Source organism: Brassica oleracea, chromosome C2, assembly GCF_000695525.1.
Source record: "Brassica oleracea var. oleracea cultivar TO1000 chromosome C2, BOL, whole genome shotgun sequence".
NCBI lineage: Eukaryota > Viridiplantae > Streptophyta > Magnoliopsida > Brassicales > Brassicaceae > Brassica > Brassica oleracea.
In genome coordinates, this window is record NC_027749.1 from 219,540 (window position 1) to 240,547 (window position 21,008).

Consider the following 21,008-nt stretch of genomic DNA (forward strand, 5'->3'; position numbering starts at 1 on the left):
GGGGGGGGGGGGGTCAAAAGCAGAAACTAGAAAGAAAGAGATCAGTGTTACCGGAGGAGGAGTCATCGTCGGCGGCGAAGAGGGAGGACGGCGAGAAGAGAGCTATATCCATGAGTGGGGTTCGAGATTGAAATTGATTGAATTAGGGGATTTGGTTTTAGCTCTGGACCGGAGACAGTGTGACCGGAGCTTTGCGTTTATATGTAGATTTACTCATACACCCCTCGATTATATATTGATCATAACTACCGTGGCCGGGCTGATGACAGAAGTGCATGGGGGTGTTATAGTAACTTCAAAACACACATAATTTCATACTAACAAATATATCACTATTTTATTTTCCGGCGACAAGTGAGACCTCTTTCTTCTTCTTCTTCTTCCTCTCTGCGTCCAATTCGTGTCTCTCTTCGCCTGATCTTTCAATTCATCTACGAGGAGCATCTGCGTGCTAGGTTTGCACCCCTTTTTTTGTCTTACTTGTACTAGATCTGTGAGTTACGATCCATCATTGCCGGTTTCCTTTCTTATGATCGATCATCATCATCTCTCTCCTTACAATCCTTCAGATTAGATCGATTCTAGTATCATTGAATCTCTTCTCTTCTCTGTGTTGTCCGATTTTATTATCGCCCTATGTTCGTTTGATTCCGTTAAAAGTATCACCTACCACCTCAAATCCATCTACTGTTTCCGAATATTTATTCCCTGTATATCAGAGCCTTGGTGAAGCCATTTGCACATTTTGTAAACCCTTATTGTAGCCGTGCGTTTCAGCTTCTTCTTCTTTTATTATGTAGCAGCGAAAGGTCAAAGAAGCAAGCATCCCACAATGATGTCCTTCGAGATGAATGACAGGAAAAGTATGTCTTCATTTGCTATGTTGTTACTAGCGAGAGTGGATCATTGAATTTGTTTTGTTTTGTTTTGTTTTTGGTTTACTTAAATGGTTTTGTTATGCAACAGAAATTGGGTTAGGGCTGACAGCATTTGGCGTTTTCTTCTCCTTTTTGGGAATCATGTTTGTCTTCGATAAGGGCTTACTTGCCATGGGTAATGTATGTATTGTTCCCCTCCTCTTAAACTTAAACTTATATATCATTTCCTTTCAGCAACTGTTACTGACCCACTCAGCTTTTTCTTTTTCAGATTCTTTTCATCTCTGGGGTTAGTCTTACCATTGGCCTCAAGTCTACCATGCAGTTTTTCACCAAGCGTCAGAACTATAAGGTTTCTCTTTCTCCCTTCTCCTACTTTAGTTAAGAGTGTTTTTTCTGGTTAATACGTATTGTGTTTCCACTCAGGGAACCATATCTTTTGGGTCCGGCTTCTTCTTTGTACTCCTTGGCTGGCCTATCTTTGGAATGATGTTGGAGACCTATGGCTTTTTTGTTCTCTTCAGGTCTCGTTCTTTTTCCCCCTTACTGGTGTTTTGCACAGACAGTTAGTTACTAACAGTGTTTCCATATTTCAGCGGCTTCTGGCCAACCTTGGCAGTTTTCGTACAAAAGATACCTGTTCTCGGCTGGATCATTCAGCTACCTTATATTCGATCTGTATGTTTCCAATTCACTGCAACAGAAAAACTTATTCAATTGTTTCTAGGCTGATCTTGAGTTAGTTCTCTAGGCTAGTTTTTTCTAAAGTTTCTATCAACTCTGTTGCATATTCCGCTTAGTATTGATTGGCTCGTATTTTTGTGTATGTGATGCAACAGTTCTTTGACAAGTACCGGGGCAAGCGTGTGCCCGTCTAGTCAACTCGACAGAGAATTCACTGAGCGGGAGAAACGATTGGAAGAAAGAAGAGGTTTGGATGGTATGTGCTTGTAGAGAAGTAAACCCGTAGGAGAAAGAAAATAGCCTGGAGCAGCAAAAGATACGAGTTGAAGCTGTGTGTTTCTTTCTGTCTGTGTACTTAAAAAAGACTAACTCATTGACTTGAACAACCTCTTGGTGGGTTTGTAATCATTTTGGTTTAAGAGTTTTTTAGGGGTTTTTTCTTTCTTTCTGAAATTGTTTCACCATTTGTTTTTTTTTTTTTTTTTTTTTGAATACATTACAAAACTGTCCACCACACTGATGAGGTCATATATTAGAGGCTCTCTTTAAAGTTGCGATGGCGCTTATGAAACGTGCATTGTTAAATTAAATACCAACGTGGCACTCACTCTCAATGCACCCAACCGTACTGTATCCCTTCCTAATAGCTCACTCTCGTTTGTTTTCCCCGATAAAAAAAAAAAAAAAGTAGCGACCGTCTTTTCTAGCCGTTAGGAATAAAAATTGAATAATCATCAATCACAACTCTGTTTCTTCTTCTTCTTCACCTGCACACTTTTTGTTTTAACCTTCTTATCACCAGCGACTTTGATCCGATTGGTTACAGATCTCAGGAGATGAAGTCATCGAGGATGAAGTTTGCAAAGAAGTTGAAATCGATCAGAGCTGCGGGGGAGTACCTGAATCAGGATCGGATTCTGCAGGTGCTTTCAGCTGCAGATGAGCTTCTTCCAAAGATATCTAATCCTATTCCCCAGATTACAGCAGCTTCTTCTATGATCTGGAGGTCCCCTCACATTGCCGATACAACATCGGAACTCGTGGAAAACGAGAATAAAGGAGAAGCAGCTTCTGGGAACGAGGAGAACATCCGTCCACCGGTAAATCAAGATAGCAAAACGGCGGCTGCTTATGAATCCGGTTCAGGTATGGGGAGAAAGAGTTTGGGGTCTGGATTCAGAAGACCTGAGTTGAATTCAACCACACTCTTCGATCCGAAGCTGCTCGAAGCCTTCGAATTAGCTGTGGGTTGCTTTAGGAGAATCAACGATTTATCCAGAAACCCCAATCTCGATCAAGACGAAGACGTTATCGCCTTTCCCGCCGATGAAAGCGGAATGGAGAAAGTGAGCATCGAGGATGCCCTTCCTCCCCTCGACGACCTTGGGATTGTAAACGCCATCGCTGAAGAAGAGCCGCTATTGGGATTTGAGGAACGGTGTCCTCCTGGAGGAGAGGAGTCTGTTGTATTCTACACAACTTCTCTTAGGGGAATCAGGAAAACGTTCGACGACTGCAACATGATCCGCTTCCTCCTCGATAGCTTTAAGGTCAAGTACTACGAGAGGGATGTGTCGATGCACAAACACTACAGGGACGAGCTTCGGAGAATTTCAGCAGCAGCGGAGGGAACAGAGGTTTTGCCTCCGGTTCTGTTCGTGAAGGGGAGGTGCATCGGCGGAGCTCAGAGGGTGTTGTGTCTGCACGAGCAAGGTAAGTTCAGGGCTTTGTTTGAGGGGGTTCCAGTCGCCGGAGATACACCTTGCGGGAGGTGCGATGGGTTTAGGTTTTTGATGTGTGATGGATGCAGAGGTAGCAGACGGATTGTCTCTAGTGATGGTTCCAGGGTTCAGTGTTTGTTATGTAACGAGAATGGCTTGATTGTCTGCCTTGATTGCTCCTAGATCTACCTTTTCTTCTTATGTGTGTGTGTGTATATTTGGTTTCATCGTTTATTGATTTTATTCTTTTAATGTGCTGTACCGATTCTTTACACACATACATTATGGTTCATTTCTTAAGTATAGGTTCTGATTGTTTCTACTTTACCCTTGTTTTGTTTGCTCAAAAGAGTCCCGTTATATAAGAAAAAAGGTAGTCAGTGATTGTTTTGGACTATAGTAATCAGTCATTATTGCAGTCGAGTAATCACATGACCAAGTTGGGAGTGTTGGGCCGCTGGGTGGAGTGAGTGGAAAAAATTCTACTGATTGCAAACTAGAGGCGGCCCTTCCTTTTCATCCTCAGCCGCCTATTTATTTGTTTTCTATCGTTGCAAACAGCTTTTTTCTCTGATATTATTTAGGGCTGCTTTTTTTTAATCAACCACAACTATTTGTTTTTTTTAACATATTTCTCCTAATATTTCTCATAGTCCCACTGGCTATCGATAGTTCAAATAAACAAGTTTAACGTGAAGAGAGAAGATGCTTTCCATCATTTTCTGTCATCTTTTTTCTTTTTTTCTCATTGTCTTTTTGTGCAACAACTGATGAGGACTAGAGCGACAGTCGTGGATTCTACGAGGTCCAGTTACATTTCTCTGGTGTCAGATGATTTTTCCCATAAGTGATAACATAATAAAAAGTTTGATTGCAGAAACAATTTGGATTGTTTGACCAAATGATTAATGTTCAAAGTTCATACTACGGATTTATACAGACTATATTCCATGGTAAATCGTGATAGTCTTGTATATTACTAAAAATTATAATTTGTTTCTGTTATATAATAGTCAAGTTCATACACTATGGCTATAGGGCAGCGCTAGCGATTATCAGCGATGTTAATATTTTAGCTAAAACGACTCTGACTAAATTACGAATCAGTCTCACTGCAATTAGATATAGTGAAATTATGAATCAGACTAAATTACAAGAAGGTTGGTGGATAGAAGTGAAATTTAAACATGTTGTTTAAGATGTTTTTGATTACGTTACATATTCGTTGATTTAGGAATGCATTTACCACTGATAGTCTGATTAGATAGATGAGATAATCCAAATTCGGACAACTCCATTTAAATATTAATTTATAACTTTAAAATAGTAATTGCAGTCCACTAATCATGTGTGTTAACCCGAAAATCGAAATGGCGTGTTTTTAATCTGGACCGCCCGATCATAGCCAATGAAAATGGGACTATAATATTTATTTTATTTATGGGTTTTTATCACAAAGTTTTTCCAGTATAAAGGAGAGTCGAAGATAGGCGAGGATGGGCCAGAAATCGATTCACCAATCAATCTTGTTCCATTTCCACCACAAAACTTTCTTCTTCTTCTTCTCTTTCTCTCATTGATTCCGACAATGGAAGGAACCGGCGTCGTGGCGGTGTACGGTAACGGTGCGATAACGGAGGCGAAGAAATCTCCCTTCTCCGTCAAGGTCGGTCTGGCTCAGATGCTCCGCGGCGGAGTTATCATGGACGTCGTCAACGCCGACCAGGCTCGCATCGCTGAGGAAGCTGGCGCGTGCGCCGTCATGGCTCTGGAGCGCGTCCCCGCCGATATTCGCGCTCAGGGAGGCGTCGCTCGGATGAGCGATCCCCAGATGATAAAGGATATCAAGCAGGCCGTCACGATTCCGGTGATGGCGAAGGCCAGGATTGGTCATTTCGTGGAGGCGCAGATCCTCGAAGCGATCGGAATCGATTACATCGACGAGAGCGAGGTGTTGACTCTCGCCGACGAAGACCACCACATCAACAAGCATAACTTCCGGATCCCTTTCGTCTGCGGCTGCCGGAACCTCGGGGAGGCTCTCAGGAGGATCCGCGAAGGCGCGGCGATGATTAGGACGAAAGGTGAGGCTGGGACTGGGAACATCGTGGAGGCGGTGAGGCATGTGAGGTCTGTTATGGGTGACATAAGGGTTTTAAGGAACATGGATGACGACGAGGTCTTCACTTTCGCCAAGAAGCTAGCCGCTCCTTACGATCTCGTGATGCAGACCAAACAGCTTGGCCGTCTTCCCGTCGTTCAGTTCGCCGCCGGTGGAGTCGCTACTCCGGCAGATGCAGCCCTCATGATGCAGCTTGGGTGCGACGGTGTCTTCGTGGGTTCTGGTATCTTCAAGAGCGGTGACCCATCTCGTAGGGCGCGTGCGATTGTTCAGGCGGTGACTCATTACAGTGACCCGGAGATGCTTGTGGAGGTGAGCTGTGGGCTAGGAGAGGCCATGGTTGGGATCAATCTCAACGACGACAAGGTTGAGAGGTTCGCTAATCGCTCCGAGTGAAAAGCAACCAAACGAAAGGTAAAATTTCAGACGAGAATGGTTTCAGACCATTTTTGCAGTGATCTCCAAAAAAAAAAGACAAAACAAAAAGATGATATTTGATGAGTAGTTTTATGTAATCCCTTTGGTGTTTTCCCTTATAATCTTTGGTAGTGATTGTAATCGACTTCTTCTATTTGCAAGAACAAGTTGTCAGTTATAATAAGAATAAGAATAATAATTTGTTTTGTTTTTAAAATGAGACATTCTTTGAGTACATTGATATTGAGCTTGTGGGAACCTGTTATTCGTATGAGAGGTTTGATTAACAAAAGGGTCGTCATAGTTTGGTATTGAATTTGGTTTCCTGGAGCCTCTAGTTCTTATATCAATCTGTGGTCTCAAGCATCGCTATAAGCCTAACAGAGAAAAGATAATATGTAATGCGGTTGGGGATTACAATCTGTTCGTAAGATTTTGGGTTTTTTTCAATGTCCCCTGCTGCATGAACCGGAACGACTCCACTAGGACCATAAGTCCGCAAGGTTATCTGGCCCTTTAAATGGGCTCATTCTAATTAATCGGCCCATTATATCCGTAATTTCTCTCTTTAGGTCGTGTGCTTATTATATAATATACGTCTCTTTTTGGAAAGTAATCTAAAACACCCTACTTCCCAACATTTTATTCTTAGTACCCTGACTTTCCTCACTACCCTTTCTCTTTCTTCCTTCCCTTCTTACCCTTTAGTATTTTATTATTATTTTTCTTTTCATTTCTTAGAAAAAAATATATCAGAAATTTTTGAGAAATTATAGGGTAAATTAAAAAAAAAGTAGAAAATATGATTTATTAAAAGAGGAATATATTAGAATTTTTTGAGAGGTTGCAGGGTATATTAGAAAAATTAAGAAGAAAAATAGAATTTATTAGAAGAGGGATATATTAGAAATTTTTGAGAAATTATAGGGTATATTAGAAAGAAAAAGAAGAAAAATACTCCCTCCGTTTCCAAATGTAAATAGTTCTAGCAAAAAGAGTTTGTTTCACATTTAGTGGATATTGTGTGACCAATGAAATAATGTTAAGTTTTTTTATAATTGGTTGAATTAATTGATTAGATGATATATTTTTTTTTTAAATTAAAGCTTTCTAAATATTTGTGGTTTTAAGCAAAAACTACTTAAAAATTAAAAACGGAGGAAGTATGATTTATTAGAAAAATGATATATTAGAAATTTTGAGGGGTTGTAAGGGGTGGTATATTAGAATAAAATCCTCTCTCCTTTTGGAAAGACGCGAAAACAGGGAAAGCAGTTCACAAAATAGTTGCTCGTAGCAGAAATAAAAGCGAATCTTCTTCTCCAGCGTCCTTGTCGTCGTCTCTCTAAACCCTACGGAAGAGAGAGAGAGAGAGAGAGAGAGAGAGAGATATGTGCATCGATCCTTCACGTTTGGCATAGTAATATAATTGCTCGAGCCGATAATGGTGGGAGCCATCATGGCTTCTTCTTCGTATTCAAGAGGAAAGCTCCAAGGTCTCGCTAGATCCGCCAAATCAGCCACCGATTTGCCTCCGAAGCTGCACCGCTTGCGCAATTTGCGTCGGAATTTGCAAGGAGAAGCATCCGTTTTCCCGGCCGAGCTTCTTCCTCTCCTTTTCGATCTTCTCTCTGATCAATTCGGTGCTGCCCGCAAGTTCGTCGCCGAGTAAGCTCCGTTTCTCTCTCCTTTTCCGATTAGGTTTAGATTTCTTTGTAATTTTACAAACACTTGTCACAATTGGATTCGTCAGGGAGTGATTGTAAGCTCTTCTATTGGGGCTTAGTATACTCTTCTTTCTTCACTTGTTATGCTGCAGGATTCTTGGTGAAATTGGTTTGAACGATGTGGAATTATTACCTGAGATAGTTCCCCTTTTTATTAAGTCTCTCCAAGATGACACCCCCGCTGTCGTCAGGCAGGTCATCGCTTCTGCTTCTGCTCTCTTCCCTTCCACCCTCCATAAATTCGCACTTCAGGTTGCTCCTCTTTTTCTTTCTGTGTTTTGCATACGTGACCTGTTCATCCTCCATTTGGTATCTAAATCCCTTCTTATTTGACTTACCTTGGCTCTCTTTTTTTGGGTTCTAGGGTTTGCATTCTAGTGAGCTAGATGAGCTTCTTCAATCTTCCTGGACATGGATGCTTAAGTTCAAGGATGAAATATGCTCTTTGGCTTTCAAGGTGGGAACTAAATGCTTTCTCCAATCTCCCCTATGTTCTCTTTTTAATCTTTTCTGATTCCATCTTTTTCTCTTGTGACTTGTATATTAGCAAGGAAACAGTGGTGTAAAGTTATGCGCTATCAAATTTGTGCAAGCGCTTATTCTTTTGTATACACCTGACCCTAGCGTGTCTTTGGAGTCTCAAGGTATATTTCTTTATGGATCTATTCTTGAAACTTGAAGTTTCTTGTTCTTATTAGTTAGCCAGTTGCTTATACAGTTTAGTTACCTGTCCTTCAGATTTTAATATTTCTATTCTTCGTGGGGGGCATCCTGTTTTGAATATCGGAGACTTGTCCATTGAGGCCAGCCAGAAATTGGCTTCACTGCTTGATCAGCTTAGGCACCCTGCTGCTAAATCTCTAAATAGCTCCACCATTATTTTTCTTATCAATAGGTAAGTTGTTTCTTGAGTTCATCTATTTCTGCAAGTTCCATTTGGTATTAGTCTGTCAGTTTGGCCCTCGGCAGAGGGCACATGTCAAATGTTCTATAAAATTCATCGACTCTTTTGGATCATTTTTCTATAAAATCTTGGTTATCTCTGAACATGGATCAAAAATTCGGATTTGAATTTTGTTGTCTGAAAGAGCATCCAATCTAGAGAGGACTAAGTTGCTTTCATTTGTAATCTGCTGGTATCTTCAATTATAGAATTGTTGTATGTATGGAGATCCAGGATGTCATGTAAACTTGTCTTATGGCTCAAGAGTTCCTCTTTATTTGATTCTGTTTCTTATACAGTCTTTCATCAGTTGCAAAGAAACGTCCTGCATATTGTGGACGAATTCTGCCTGTTCTACTGAGCTTGGATGCCCCAAGCTTTCTCAAAGGAGTGCATGCAGCAGCAGCAAATCTTGCCCTCAAGACTGTTTTTCTCTCCTGCTTGGAATGTACACATCCGGCTGCTGCACCGGTATTGTTTTGCTTAATTCACTTCTAAGGATTTAGTTCATTAGTGTACGATTGATTATTTGCTTTATCCCGAGCATTGTCCAGTGCTTTCTATTTGATCTTCCCAAAAAAATTCTGTAGATTGTTAGCTAATGCGTTCGGATGTCTGGATCATGTGTGTTTTACTGACTGGCTTACTTACTATCATATCTTACTAATCAGTTAATAGTGGTTTAACCATTCTTGTATATGTTGAGGTAAACTGTTCTCCATGGAGTTGTTTTTGTTTTCAATTATTTTGATCCCTATCTTGTACTTTGTTCCAGTGGAAGGACCGGTTGATCGGTGCTCTGAAAGAGATAGAAGGTGGCAGTCGGGCAGAGAAAGCTGAAGATCTGTTTTACGCAACTAACGGAAGCATTCAAGACAAAGACTGTGTAGAGGATACAAAGGTAGTTTGTTCCTCTTTCCATCTATAACTGAATCTAGATGTTGATGGTTGTGTGTGTTCATGCGTCTTATTTTTTTGGTTATATATTTTAGATACGGACACTTAAATCCAAAACTTATTAGTTTCAGGTATCAGTGGAACAGAATTCTCTCCGTGCAAATTCTGTTGTTGCGGAAAGTAACTTTGGTAGGAAAAGATCTGGATCGGAATACAATATTGATCTAAATGGAGATGCTTTGACTGGAAAACGATCAAGAATAACACCTTCTGTGTCAGGAGAATCTACTGAAGGATTAAATGGTAACAGTGTTGGCTCTCTACCTCTGGTTACTTCTACTTCAACTGGACCAAGTAATAGCAGAGGAGTGAGTGATACTGGACCTGTTCAGCAACTGGTTGCTATGTTTGGAGCATTGGTTGCCCAGGGTGAAAAAGCAATTGGATCTCTAGAGATCCTTATTTCTAGTATTTCTGCGGATCTGCTGGCCGATGTTGTGATGGCTAATATGCATAATATTCTACTAAATAGTTCCTCTTATGCTGATGGCACCGATGAGCTGGTGATGAACATGTCTATAGTTGGTAGTGATGCACAAATTAAATATCCACCATCGTTTGTGGCTGGTGTTCTTTCACTGTCAACTGCATTCCCACCAGTTGCTGCCCTGATAAATCCTCACACACCGAAAACGGAAAATGTATGGGTGCTCTTTACTCAATTAAAAGTATTTATATGTGTGATATTTTATTGCTGTCATTTCTTCCTTTTTTTGCTTCCTAGTTTTTAAGATTGTACTGTACATTTAAATCTCACCAATGGCAGGAAGGTGAAGAACTCTGTGTGCATCATGTGGACCAGCCGATATTTCCGTCTGTAGATGCAGTTCTTGCAAGTGGCTTATCAGCCTCTTCAGTAAATGAAGAGGGCAATATTGAGCTTCCACCAAATGTGGATTACAGAGGGAATATAGAAAGTGGTATACCTGGACTAGATTCTTCTGCTCAACGTTATGTGTTATCAGAAGCCCCTTTTACTTCTGTATTGGGTTCGACAAATGTGGAGGCCGCCAGCAAGAACCAAGATACGAGTGCCAGTGGAGAACTTCTTCTCGCTGTGATTCCATCAGTGTCAGTGGATAAGTCTGAGGAGTTTAGTCCAAAGGCGACTGGCATAGGTTCTTACAGCTTGGTTTCCTCAACGGCAACTTCACTTGCTTCTGCGCCTCAGTTTGTCTTGCCTAAGATATCAGCACCTGTTGTCAACCTTTCTGATGAAGAGAAAGACAGTTTGCAGAAGCTGGTGTTTTTGCGCATTGTTGAAGCATATAAACAAGTATCAATGTCTGGTGGCTCACAACTTCGTTTTTCTCTTCTTGCTCACTTGGGAGTTGAGGTCATTTTCTAAACTATCTTTTTTGCTCCTGTAAGCGTTCTGAGAAGATGACTCTCTTCTAAGCTCTCTCTTAGTTTAGCTTACGAGTTATTACTCTGCAGGAAAATTTCTTTTGTGTGATTTTATAAGTTTGGACTTATCGGCCTCTGCATTTTTTTTGCCTCAACTCTAATGTTCTTATAGAAAGTGAATAGTTGTAGTACTACTACTTGATGTTTGATTTTTGTGATGCTTTCCTGTTTTATACCTGTTAAATACGTCCTAGATGCTACCAATATGTTAACAAGATGATCATTTATGACATTCTGTCTCATAGTAATTGATCGTCACATTTACCATTTTTGCAGTTTCCTTCGGAGTTGGACCCTTGGAAAATGTTACAGGAACACATTCTCTCTGATTATTTGAGTCATGAGGTGAGAATTTGTTTTCCTGTCTGTAATGGTGAACAATTGAATCGGTGAATCCTGTGTATGCTTATTGTATTTTGGTGGCATCGAAAGCCCCAATTTTGGTGGTTTCGATTCTGACTCTCGGATTGTATCCCGGGAGATTTTCAAATTTTGAGTGTTCTCAGCCTGGCTTTACTCTGCTATATCTTAGTATCGAAAATGATGAATGACATCCCAACTTGATTCAAAAGCCATTTTATCTGATCATTGTCACTTATGTTGTCAGGGACATGAGTTGACTGTGCGGGTTCTCTACAGGCTATACGGGGAGGCAGAAGCAGAACAAGATTTCTTCTCGTCAACTACTGCTGCGTCTGCATATGAAAGTTTCTTGGTGGCTGTGGTAAGTATTCACTTTTTTTTAACAATCTTAATCGACTTTTTACTTGGAAATTTCTCAGAAACATTTCTTTACTTTCTAGGCTGAAGCACTTAGAGATTCTTTTCCACCGTCTGATAAATCGTTAAGTAAATTGCTCGGAGATTCTCCATTTCTGCCAAAATCAGTTCTGAAGTTGTTGGAATCGTTTTGCTGTCCTGAAAGTGGTGACAAGGTTGAAAAGGACTTACCTAGCGGAGACCGTGTTACTCAAGGCCTCAGTGCGGTTTGGAGTCTGATTTTAACTAGACCTGGAATCCGGAATGACTGCCTGAAGATTGCTTTGCAGGTTTCTTCTATCTCATCTCTTTACTGATTCGTTTTTTCTTTGGCGCGGCAAACATTTTCATCATTCAGGTTTCAGTGGATTTTTTATACATGCATTGTGTTTGTGGTTCTTTCTCCTTTTTTCTGAGTTTTTTCCGGTTTTTCCTATATGTAGTTGGGGTTTCGTATTTCCCAAGTGTTTCTTCTTCTTTATGGCTCTCACTTAATTTTATTCCCTTTTCCTCTATATTTTTGAATAAAAGAGTGCTGTTCACCCCTTGGAAGAGATTCGCATGAAAGCAATCCGCCTGGTATGTTTCCCCAAAACCATGAGATGTACTATTCCGCTGTTTGATGTGTTGCCACTTTAATAATTGCGGGGTATCGTATTTTACAGGTGGCAAACAAGCTCTATTCTTTATCATTCATTACACAACAGATTGAGGAATTTGCAAAGGACAAGCTATTTTCCGTAGTGAGTTGCATTTCTTCAGAGAGAGGAGGTCCTGAAACGTTGAGCAATGATTGTGTAAAGGTATTTGTTCGTGCATGAAAGCAAATTATTTTTTGGATAAGAAGTATCTGGTCGCAACTTTTTTTTCAGCCGGTGAGTGGTGCGGGCATGGATTCGTCCTTAGAAGCAACTTCAGTAACCGAAGCCCAACGCTGCTTATCACTCTATTTTGCACTATGTACCAAGGTCTTGTGATTTTTGCACCGTTCTTCTACTAGATGACAATTCTAGCCTTTAAGCTTGCAGCTAATTTTGCTAAAGGTTTTGATTCCTATGCTTACTATATAATTTTCAGAAGCACGCCCTTTTTGTCCATGTGTTCAGCATTTACAAAGATGCATCAGATCCTGTTAAGCAGGTAGGACTGGAGCATGCTTTTCTCAAATTAGTATTATATTTTTCTGTTATTTATTCGCACTGATTATATATGTAGGCTATCCATCGTCAAATCCCAATACTAGTTCGTACTATGGGCTCATCATCTGAGCTTCTTAAAATTATAGCAGACCCACCGAATGGAAGTGAGAACCTTCTAATGCAGGTTTTCATCTTTCTTCTTAACTCTGTCTTCTATGCTGCAAATAGGTGAAAAGAGCTGTGAGTAGTTTTAATATTCTCTTAATGTTTCTTCTTGATGACAGGTTCTTCAAACCCTCACTGAGGCGGCTAAGCCTTCTTTAGAGTTGATACATACCATAAGAAAGTTGTTTGATACAAGAATAAAGGTGAAGACAATGGAATGTTTCATTGAAAACTCTTTATTAGTGTTTCGTCATTTTTTTCTAATCCTTTGGGTTTTGAAATTTTTGATGGAACTGCAGGATGTAGAAATTATTTTCCCAATATTGCCGTTCATGCCAAGAGACGATGTAAATCTGCTTTCCTACCCTTTTCCCCTTCTATTGGTGCTTCTTAGTCTCCTGACGTTGTAACTTGTCTCTCTCTCTCTCTCTCTCTCTCTCTCTCTCTCTCTCTCTCTCTCTTTATCAGGTTCTACGTGTTTTCCCTCATATGGTCAGTCTTCCTATGGAGAAATTCCAAGTCGCACTCTCTCGTGTCCTGCAGGTATCTAATTTAAGCTTTCTATTGCGTACATCTTGCGTCTGAGGTAAGTTTGATCTTCTGAGTCTGGAATTTGGTTCTCAGGGACCATCTCAGTCTGGTCCAGTGCTTTCTCCATCAGAAGTTTTAATTGCTATCCATAGCATCGACCCAGCGAGAGACGGAATACCGCTTAAACAGGTATGCCTCGACCATTTTCTTTACAACATGCAGCAAATAGATGAACAGATTAGGAGATCTCCGCCACTTGTTTACCTAAAATTTACAAACCCGGAGGTTTGCTTATTCAATCAAATACTATCTTAACAGATCACAGATGCATGCAATACCTGTTTCGCACAGAGGCAGACATTCACTCAACAGGTTTTAGCCGGCGTTCTGAACCAACTGGTACAGTAACAGTCTCCATCTTACCGACCCAGTTTGTTTTTCTTAGAGATATCTTTTTTGCTCATTGGCGAGTTTCTGGGTGCAGGTCCAGCAAATTCCGCTGCCAATGTTATTCATGCGTACAGTTCTACAAGCTATCGGTGCTTTTCCAGCTCTGGTAACAAACTCATAACATGTCTCTCTTTTTGGAGCCCAATTTGATTTTTCACTTAAATAATAATCTCTTCAACTAAATGTTCTACTAGTCCGACTTTATCATGGAGATCCTTTCTCGTCTCGTTAGCAAACAGGTCGGTAATGTTCTTGGAACGTCATGCTCTCTCTCTCTCTCTGTTCTTGGTTCAATCTTATGATTTTATATGTACACATTGCTGCTTCAGATATGGAAATATCCGAAACTGTGGGTAGGATTCTTGAAATGTGCCCAGTCAACACAGCCTCAATCATACAAGGTCTTACTACAGGTAACTCCTCCCTGATCTGCTTTGTATTGGAGTATCAGAATCTCAGCTGTTATGTTAAAAATACTCTCGTTATACATTTTAAATTTCTTCTATTACAATTGCAAGAAGAAGAAGAAAGGGTTTTAATCATCAAAATTTCTTTGTGTGCAGCTTCCTCCAACTCAGCTGGGAAATGCATTGACTAAAATCTCATCCTTAAGAGCTCCTCTGGCCGCGCATGCCAGCCAGCCAGATATTCAGTCTTCACTTCCAAGGTTACCTTTCCCTCTCTCTCTCTCTTTTTTTCAATCGTCTACGGATTTGAATTAGAACAAAGCTCTTCAGCTATTTGGAAAATCCATTTGAGAGATATGAATCCTTTTTTCTTTCTTTTTTTGGGTAGATCTACATTGGCTGTTCTTGGACTTGTCCCTGATTCTCAGGGAACACAGACGAGTCAAGTACAAGCAAGTGAAACACAAGAGAGTCAGGTGCAAGCGAGTGAGACACAAGAGAGTCAGGTGCAAGCGAGTGAGACAGCAAGCGAGTGACGAGTGAGACACAAGAGAGTCAGGTGCAAGCGAGTGAGACACAAGAGAGTCAGGTGCAAGCGAGTGAGACACAAGAGAGTCAGGTGCAAGCGAGTGAAACACAAGAGAGTCAGATGCAAGCCAGTGAAACACAAGAGGGTCAGGGAAAGCAGCAAGCAAGCGAGTCGCAAGAGCAAACGAGCCCGTCTCAGCAAGTCTCCGTACCATTGAGTCACTCTGAAACAGATCATAATCAGGAAACCAGTCAGGTGGTTGCCAGTCATTCTCAAAGCAGTCCTATAGCTACGGGCCGGTCAGAGACGAGTCAGTCTCAGAGCAGTCCCATTGGTGCGGGTCAGTCTGAAGTGAGTCAGACCACCCAAGTGTCGGACTCGGATCCTCCTCTAGCACCAACGAGCCATACCCAGACATCAGATTCTCAACCCGATAATGAGAAGATGGAAGAGGACACAGCAACCTCGGAAAACGAGAGGTCTGAAGTTGACAAGTCAAAGGAATCTTCTGCAGAAGAAGAAGAAGAAGAGTGACTAACTTTTCTCCGACATGTATTGGTAGCATTTTTCAAAGGATTTTATTTTATTTCAAATGAATTTTGTAGAATTAAATTAAAGATGTCACTGTATCATTAGCGATTGTAATGTTTTTCTTGAATCAAAGACTAATACAAACAAATAAACTTGACAACGATGGGAGTTTGCTTAAGTTATTTTTTTGTAAAAGAATGGTTTCATGTTTGTATTGGGTAACCATGAAACGAACCCAAAAACTTGACTCTGGACGTGAAGAACCCCTGCTGAAGCTAATTTTTAAGACACTGACTGATATAAAAAAGATGTTGCAAAAATGTTTTCATGACTACTGATCAAGACATGTCTTCTCTCCGTCAAGTGTCAACAATTTGATCGGCAGTACCAAGTCAAAATTGTTGTTCAGATCGATTTTAAAACCATTACTCTAGCTGACTGAATAATTAATAAGAAAATTTCAGAAAATTTGTCAATAGTTTTATTAAGTCAAAAATGATTAATCATGGCGGCGAAATTAGAGTGAGGAGAAACACCTCCTTTTTGGTAGGTTATTATTTCAATCTCTTGCATTATTCTCACCATCAATGTTTGACCGTCTCTCTCCCGTTTAATTCCCTCCAACAAATTTCTTTGGTATAAAACGATATTTTCAACTTTCACCTGAAGATGTTGACAGAAAACTATTGTTGTTATCTTAGCCAACGAACAAGAGACTAATCATGCAGCTTCTCTTTCGTCTCAAAAAAAGAATAGAATGAAGTTTGTATATAAGTTATAACTTCGGTCGTTCTAGGAACATTTTTAGGGAAAGCGTAACCAATAACATAAAATCCATTATGATATTTTTGCATCCCTTTGTCATAACGTGGGGTGACAGGTGGGAGGGAGCGACGTCTCTAGTGCATTTCATGTAATATTTGTTTACTTTCATCAACACGGTTCGTCAGAAACAATGGACCACCTTATCACCCTTCTTCTTTTTTCTATATATATAATTATTATTGTAAGCTTGAATTTATATCTTTTGGATTCACTGTTATATGTGTATCATTGTCCCATTGCTATTTTTATCTCTTGTATTATATACGTAATCACGCTGCTTTAAAATGTACTACCATATTTTAGGGTGTCTCACATGAGTTGTATTTATTCATTTATTTATTCATAAAATGTACATAAATTAAACTGCACTCCGGATACAAAAACAATATGAATAATACTTGTTTTCAACTCGTAGATATTTGTCTTTTGTTTTGTACACAGTAAAAAAAATATTCATTAATCACGTTGCAAATAACTATTTTACAATATCGATAAAAATGTTAGCTAATTATAATTCGGTAGTCTTTTATTTTCAGAAGCTATGTACTTTCTTATATGAAAGGAACGTTAGGTGTCTACTTACTTTAATATACATAACAACAAGAAAACCTTCTGTAGCTGTTTGTTTATATCGGCTCTCCCCCTCTAAGACCATCCGCAACGCTGTTACTTTGGTTTGATAACGGAAGTAAAGTTTTTAAATTATTTTTTTAGCTAAAAAAACAAGAGGAAGAGTCAATCGCAGGATCCCACGTAGTGGTGGGACCTGCACACAGTAACAAGTCTGATCCTTAACTAAAAATTAATTTGACATAAACTCTTAAATTTCGTGAGCTCCACATATTATTATAATACTTTTTTGGTAAGGATTTTTTGCTAAGAATTCACATTGGACTTGATTTAACAGTCATCAGCGCGACGAACTATTAGGTTGCGCCTTGATCGAGAAAAGAAACAACAAAAACTAAAAGAAGCAAATAATCGGTTCTAAAAATATTATTCGATTTTTATTTTTAATATAATATATAATTCTTTTTTTGACATCAATATGATGTATATAATTTAGTCGAACTTCTTTTTACTTTGTATTTAATTGATGAAAGGTATAGTTGTTTGAGATTGCTATTGTAAGTACCTCAAAACTCTAGAAGGCAGGAAGATAAGACCATCCGCAATGGTGAGACTCATTGGAGTCCTTAGCACATGGGCATTTCAGATTAATCTTGGATTTTTTGGATTTTTCTGAAAAAAAAAAAAAAAAGATGACCATTCACGGACCGCCACGTAGTCAATGGGACCCGTGAACAGTGTAAGGATCAATCCTTATCAAAAGATTTTAAGGATTCTTTTTTTGCACAAACTCTAAAAAAGTGGGCTCCACATCTTCTAAGGATTCCCTTAAGAGCTCCCATTGTGAATGCTCTCAAAGTTTAAAAAAAAAATAGTTAGCTACTTAAATCAAATTCTTAACTTTTATTATTTTCTTTTCTAATCCCGGAAGTGTGTCCTCTTCACTAAAAGAAAATCGATATTTAACATTTTATTCCGATATATAATTATATAATTTTTAGTATATTCATTTAAAAAAAATCTTATAAAAATTAGAGAAAAACAAAACAAAAAATATACTTCAATCGTCCCTTGACAATTTCACACCTTCTTTTCACACTAGCTCATAAATTAATTAAGATATCTCTTCTTCTTCATCCTCTCTGTCTTCTCCTCTTTTTCAAAGAAACCTCTCTTTATTTATAAGTAACCCTAAAACAACTCTTATTCTCTTTTCGTCACAAAGAATTCGATCCCAATAATGGACCGACGTAACCCTTTTCACCTTCACGACCATCAACTTTATCAGTTATTCCAACAGCAACAGCTCACTCCACCGCCGCAGAGCACGACGGCGGCGATGGATCTCGGTGGAGGTGGTGAGAGAATACCAAAGTGGAGCATAGATGAGACAAAGGAGCTTTTGGGTATAAGAGAAGAGCTAGATCAGACTTTCATGGAAACCAAACGTAATAAGCTACTTTGGGAAGTCGTCGCCTGTAAAATGGCCGACAAGGGTTTTGCTCGGAACGCGGAACAGTGTAAGAGCAAGTGGAAGAACCTCGTCTCTAGATACAAGGTTACCTCAACTGTCTATCTATTAATTATTCCCTCTATATATAGTCTAAATTAACTATATATACACCTGTTGATGTTGTTCTATGATCATGAGTACAAGTATATGCATCATTTTTAGAAGTTGCTATATCATTCTAAAAAATTATGATTATGTGTATGTATTCTTTCGTGCACAAAAAAAAGTGTAAGTATTCTTTCATTTGCGGTGGCGGGTGAGTATGCATATTGGAAACCACCTAGTCTATGCGTGGTGTATGCATCGATGAACTATATTACACATAGTTTAACCTAATCTCTTCGGTTGTTTAGACCCTGCCATTAGTGGAAACAAGTTAGATATTAGACTTTAATGCGTTTAATTAATGGTGAGTTTCATGATACGGCTTAATTATGTTCACATTTGATCCGTTATACACCAGTACTATATATATATATATATATATATCTTTTTTTGTTTATTACACTACTAATATTTCACATGGTAATTCGTAAGTAATTAAGTAATATCTCGTGTTCATAAAATGCCACAAAAACAATTACCGTTATATATAACGGATGCATGACCTTAAGTATTAAGAAACGTTTTACCAGTCACATGATAATTGAATACGTCTACATATATATGTAGATACGTTATACGTTAAGTACAAGGCAACAAAAGTAGCATGCATAACTATAATAGTGTCATATTTACATGCATGAACAACAGAAAGTCTAGTATATGCACGACATATATTACATATTGAATATGAATGGGACAGGTGTGTGAAACGACTGAGCCAGAACCTATTAGGCAGCAATTCCCATTTTACAACGAGATCCAATCGATTTTCACAGCAAGAATGCAAAGAATGTTGTGGTCAGAACCAAGAACTTCTTCTAAGAGAAAACATAATCAGTTTTCATCTGACGAAGAAGTAGAAGAAGTTGAGGAGCTAAATCAAGACATCAACGAGGAATTATTGTCTTTCGTCGAGACACACAAGAAAGATGCAGAAGTGATTACTACAAGTACTTTTACTAATCCAAAAAAACGTGCGAAAAAAGGAAAAGGCACTAGCAAAGCTGAAGTCGCGGGTAGTACATTGAAAGAAATGTTGGAGGACTTTATGAGGCAAACGGTGAAGATGGAGAAAGAATGGAGAGATGCATGGGAGATGAAGGCGAGAGAGAAGGAGAAGAGAGAGAAAGAGTGGCAGCGGAGAATGGCGGAGCTAGAGGAGGAGAGAGCCGCCGCGGAGAGGAGGTGGATGGAGAGAGAGGATGAGAGACGGCTGAGAGAGGAAGCTAGGGCTCAGAAGAGAGATACTCTCATTGATGTTTTGCTTAATCAGATTAACAGAGATCAAGATGATGATCAACATCAAGGCTTCTAAATTTTTATATTTTGTTTAAGCATGGGTTATTTATAGCTAGTTCCTTAATTAGTTACTTAAATCTCTTTAAAATCATATCTAATTAATGTTTGTTTTCTTTATAGTATGAGTAACTGGTTATTGAGAACGACAAATAAAACAATTTGATATATGTCATGGTATGGTTCTTTTTTACTTGAACTCAACCAGATTCGATCGGATTAAATTTCTTGTTTGCTTAGGGAATTTCTTATAGGTGTTCAAAATCAAATTGGTTTAGTATTTTTAGCTACTTCTGTCTGCTAGTAAAAATGCCCCATAAGTTTTATTCACTCGATAAACAAAATTAAACTAAATAAAAGTCTTTGTTCTCAATTCACATTTGTCCCACTTCACCGCGTTATATAACCTATTTTCTGTAAGCAGCTATTTGAGTTATGGATTTGATTTCTTTCTTTTCTGCGCTTGCAAGAGACAGCTACCAAGCAGATCGCAACACAGTTAAAACCGTGTCATAGGGGGGTCACACAATTGTAGTGCGTTTTTTTTTAAATAACATTTTTGTATATAAAAGGGGGTCATCATTTAATCCATCAGCTCAATTGGATAGAAGAAGTAGAACCTTAGGATTAGTAAGCACTAAAAGGTCCACTCGTACAAACTTTCATGTATCGCTTTTGCGGTTTCTTAATTGATTTTTACTAAATATTTTTTTTCTGGTAGACTAGATCAAATATTTATAATTTGAAGTTTAAATAAGTTAGAGTGGGAAAATAACATGTGAACCCCAAACAAGAAAGCAGAAACAGACAAAAAAACGTCAAAGAAGTAACGTTAGAAGGAGACCATAATTTGCATGTGAAATAGACATAAAGTTGACAGACAGTACGTATTTCGAAGCTACGGGGCTCTGCAAACTTCAGAAGTAAGTATATATGACTGTTTTCGGACCATGTAATGTGTTTGAAATTGTTTCATATTATCATTAATATCCCATCATATCAAATTTGATTTCATTCTTTATGATACGAGTCATCAAGATTATCCTTGTGCTATTTGGTCATCGTGTGATTAGCAATAGTTAATTCACACCATGTTCTTGTGCTTTTGATGAGGGCATTTGTTTACACTATTTATAAAAAACGAATAAATTTTAAATTATTTACAAATCATAAGTATTAAATGTTTTCATTCTATCTCAAATTCAAAATATATAATATTTACGTCATTGAATTAATTTTCCGCCAATTAAACAGTCGCAGTTCATTTTAAGGTCGAATACAGATCCTGAGGAAAACATAAACTATATGCATCAAAAAAAAAAAAAAAAAAAA

At 38.8% G+C, this 21,008-nt stretch overlaps 6 protein-coding genes across 11 annotated transcripts in view; 5 read left to right on the forward strand and 1 right to left on the reverse strand.

Moving 5' to 3' along the window:
• Window positions 1-196, reverse strand: part of LOC106320344 (protein N-methyltransferase nnt1) — a 1,913-nt gene extending 1,717 nt beyond the window's left edge. Inside the window, exon 1 of the mRNA XM_013758701.1 lies at window positions 52-196. Coding sequence (XP_013614155.1) covers window positions 52-112 — 61 coding nt within the window. The 5' untranslated portion in view covers window positions 113-196. The remainder of the gene's footprint in view (window positions 1-51) is intronic.
• Window positions 197-337: 141 nt separating this feature from the next.
• Window positions 338-2,115, forward strand: LOC106320353 (vesicle transport protein GOT1B-like). 2 transcript variants are annotated; one of them, XM_013758708.1, is made up of 7 exons: window positions 338-455; window positions 804-863; window positions 967-1,058; window positions 1,150-1,230; window positions 1,305-1,402; window positions 1,475-1,556; window positions 1,718-2,005. In XM_013758708.1, the coding sequence occupies exons 2-7, from the start codon at window positions 833-835 to the stop codon at window positions 1,754-1,756; spliced, it is 423 nt and encodes a 140-aa protein (XP_013614162.1). In that variant the 5' UTR covers window positions 338-455; window positions 804-832; the 3' UTR covers window positions 1,757-2,005. The 2 variants fall into 2 exon arrangements, with proteins under 2 accessions (XP_013614162.1, XP_013614170.1); XM_013758716.1 differs by having other exon boundaries at window positions 339-455; window positions 801-863; window positions 1,718-2,115.
• Window positions 2,095-3,640, forward strand: LOC106320336 (uncharacterized protein At5g39865). The gene is made up of 2 exons (XM_013758691.1): window positions 2,095-2,187; window positions 2,389-3,640. The coding sequence occupies exon 2, from the start codon at window positions 2,399-2,401 to the stop codon at window positions 3,464-3,466; it is 1,068 nt and encodes a 355-aa protein (XP_013614145.1). The 5' UTR covers window positions 2,095-2,187; window positions 2,389-2,398; the 3' UTR covers window positions 3,467-3,640.
• Window positions 3,641-4,852: 1,212 nt separating this feature from the next.
• On the forward strand, window positions 4,853-6,044 carry LOC106327790 (pyridoxal 5'-phosphate synthase subunit PDX1.3; the record flags this gene model as incomplete). Its single annotated transcript, XM_013766040.1, is given in 1 exon segment — window positions 4,853-6,044. A coding segment is annotated over 1 exon segment (930 nt). The 3' UTR covers window positions 5,802-6,044.
• A 1,027-nt stretch (window positions 6,045-7,071) lies between these two features.
• Window positions 7,072-15,530, forward strand: LOC106327037 (symplekin). 5 transcript variants are annotated; one of them, XM_013765035.1, is made up of 28 exons: window positions 7,072-7,490; window positions 7,642-7,801; window positions 7,914-8,006; window positions 8,097-8,193; window positions 8,288-8,444; window positions 8,792-8,963; window positions 9,268-9,393; window positions 9,515-10,090; window positions 10,216-10,785; window positions 11,133-11,201; window positions 11,464-11,580; window positions 11,660-11,905; window positions 12,147-12,194; window positions 12,281-12,418; window positions 12,488-12,583; window positions 12,693-12,755; window positions 12,831-12,938; window positions 13,039-13,122; window positions 13,219-13,266; window positions 13,388-13,462; window positions 13,544-13,639; window positions 13,769-13,849; window positions 13,935-14,006; window positions 14,095-14,139; window positions 14,230-14,313; window positions 14,464-14,567; window positions 14,696-14,813; window positions 14,867-15,530. In XM_013765035.1, exons 1-28 carry the CDS (start codon window positions 7,267-7,269, stop codon window positions 15,368-15,370), a joined length of 4,371 nt encoding a protein of 1,456 aa, XP_013620489.1. In that variant the 5' UTR covers window positions 7,072-7,266; the 3' UTR covers window positions 15,371-15,530. The 5 variants fall into 5 exon arrangements, with proteins under 5 accessions (XP_013620489.1, XP_013620492.1, XP_013620491.1 ...); XM_013765038.1 differs by having other exon boundaries at window positions 14,897-15,530; XM_013765037.1 differs by having other exon boundaries at window positions 14,696-14,783.
• Window positions 15,531-17,922: 2,392 nt separating this feature from the next.
• Window positions 17,923-19,695, forward strand: LOC106326261 (trihelix transcription factor GT-3a-like). Its single transcript, XM_013764282.1, has 2 exons — window positions 17,923-18,320; window positions 19,081-19,695. The coding sequence occupies exons 1-2, from the start codon at window positions 18,003-18,005 to the stop codon at window positions 19,693-19,695; spliced, it is 933 nt and encodes a 310-aa protein (XP_013619736.1). The 5' UTR covers window positions 17,923-18,002.
• The last annotated feature ends 1,313 nt before the right edge of the window (window positions 19,696-21,008 follow it).

Excerpts from the sequence above, each read along its gene's own strand:
- LOC106320336 (XM_013758691.1), top strand. The coding sequence starts at position 2,399 with ATGAAGTCATCGAGGATGAAGTTTGCAAAGAAGTTGAAATCGATCAGA.
- LOC106327037 (XM_013765035.1), top strand. The coding sequence starts at position 7,267 with ATGGTGGGAGCCATCATGGCTTCTTCTTCGTATTCAAGAGGAAAGCTC. Across the intron at positions 8,194-8,287 it reads CGTGTCTTTGGAGTCTCAAG|ATTTTAATATTTCTATTCTT; the intron begins GTATATTTCTTT and ends CCTGTCCTTCAG. Across the intron at positions 14,140-14,229 it reads CTCGTCTCGTTAGCAAACAG|ATATGGAAATATCCGAAACT; the intron begins GTCGGTAATGTT and ends TTGCTGCTTCAG.
- LOC106326261 (XM_013764282.1), top strand. The coding sequence starts at position 18,003 with ATGGACCGACGTAACCCTTTTCACCTTCACGACCATCAACTTTATCAG. Across the intron at positions 18,321-19,080 it reads ACCTCGTCTCTAGATACAAG|GTGTGTGAAACGACTGAGCC; the intron begins GTTACCTCAACT and ends TGAATGGGACAG.
- LOC106320353 (XM_013758708.1), top strand. The coding sequence starts at position 833 with ATGATGTCCTTCGAGATGAATGACAGGAAAA. Across the intron at positions 864-966 it reads CGAGATGAATGACAGGAAAA|AAATTGGGTTAGGGCTGACA; the intron begins GTATGTCTTCAT and ends GTTATGCAACAG. Across the intron at positions 1,059-1,149 it reads GCTTACTTGCCATGGGTAAT|ATTCTTTTCATCTCTGGGGT; the intron begins GTATGTATTGTT and ends TTTCTTTTTCAG.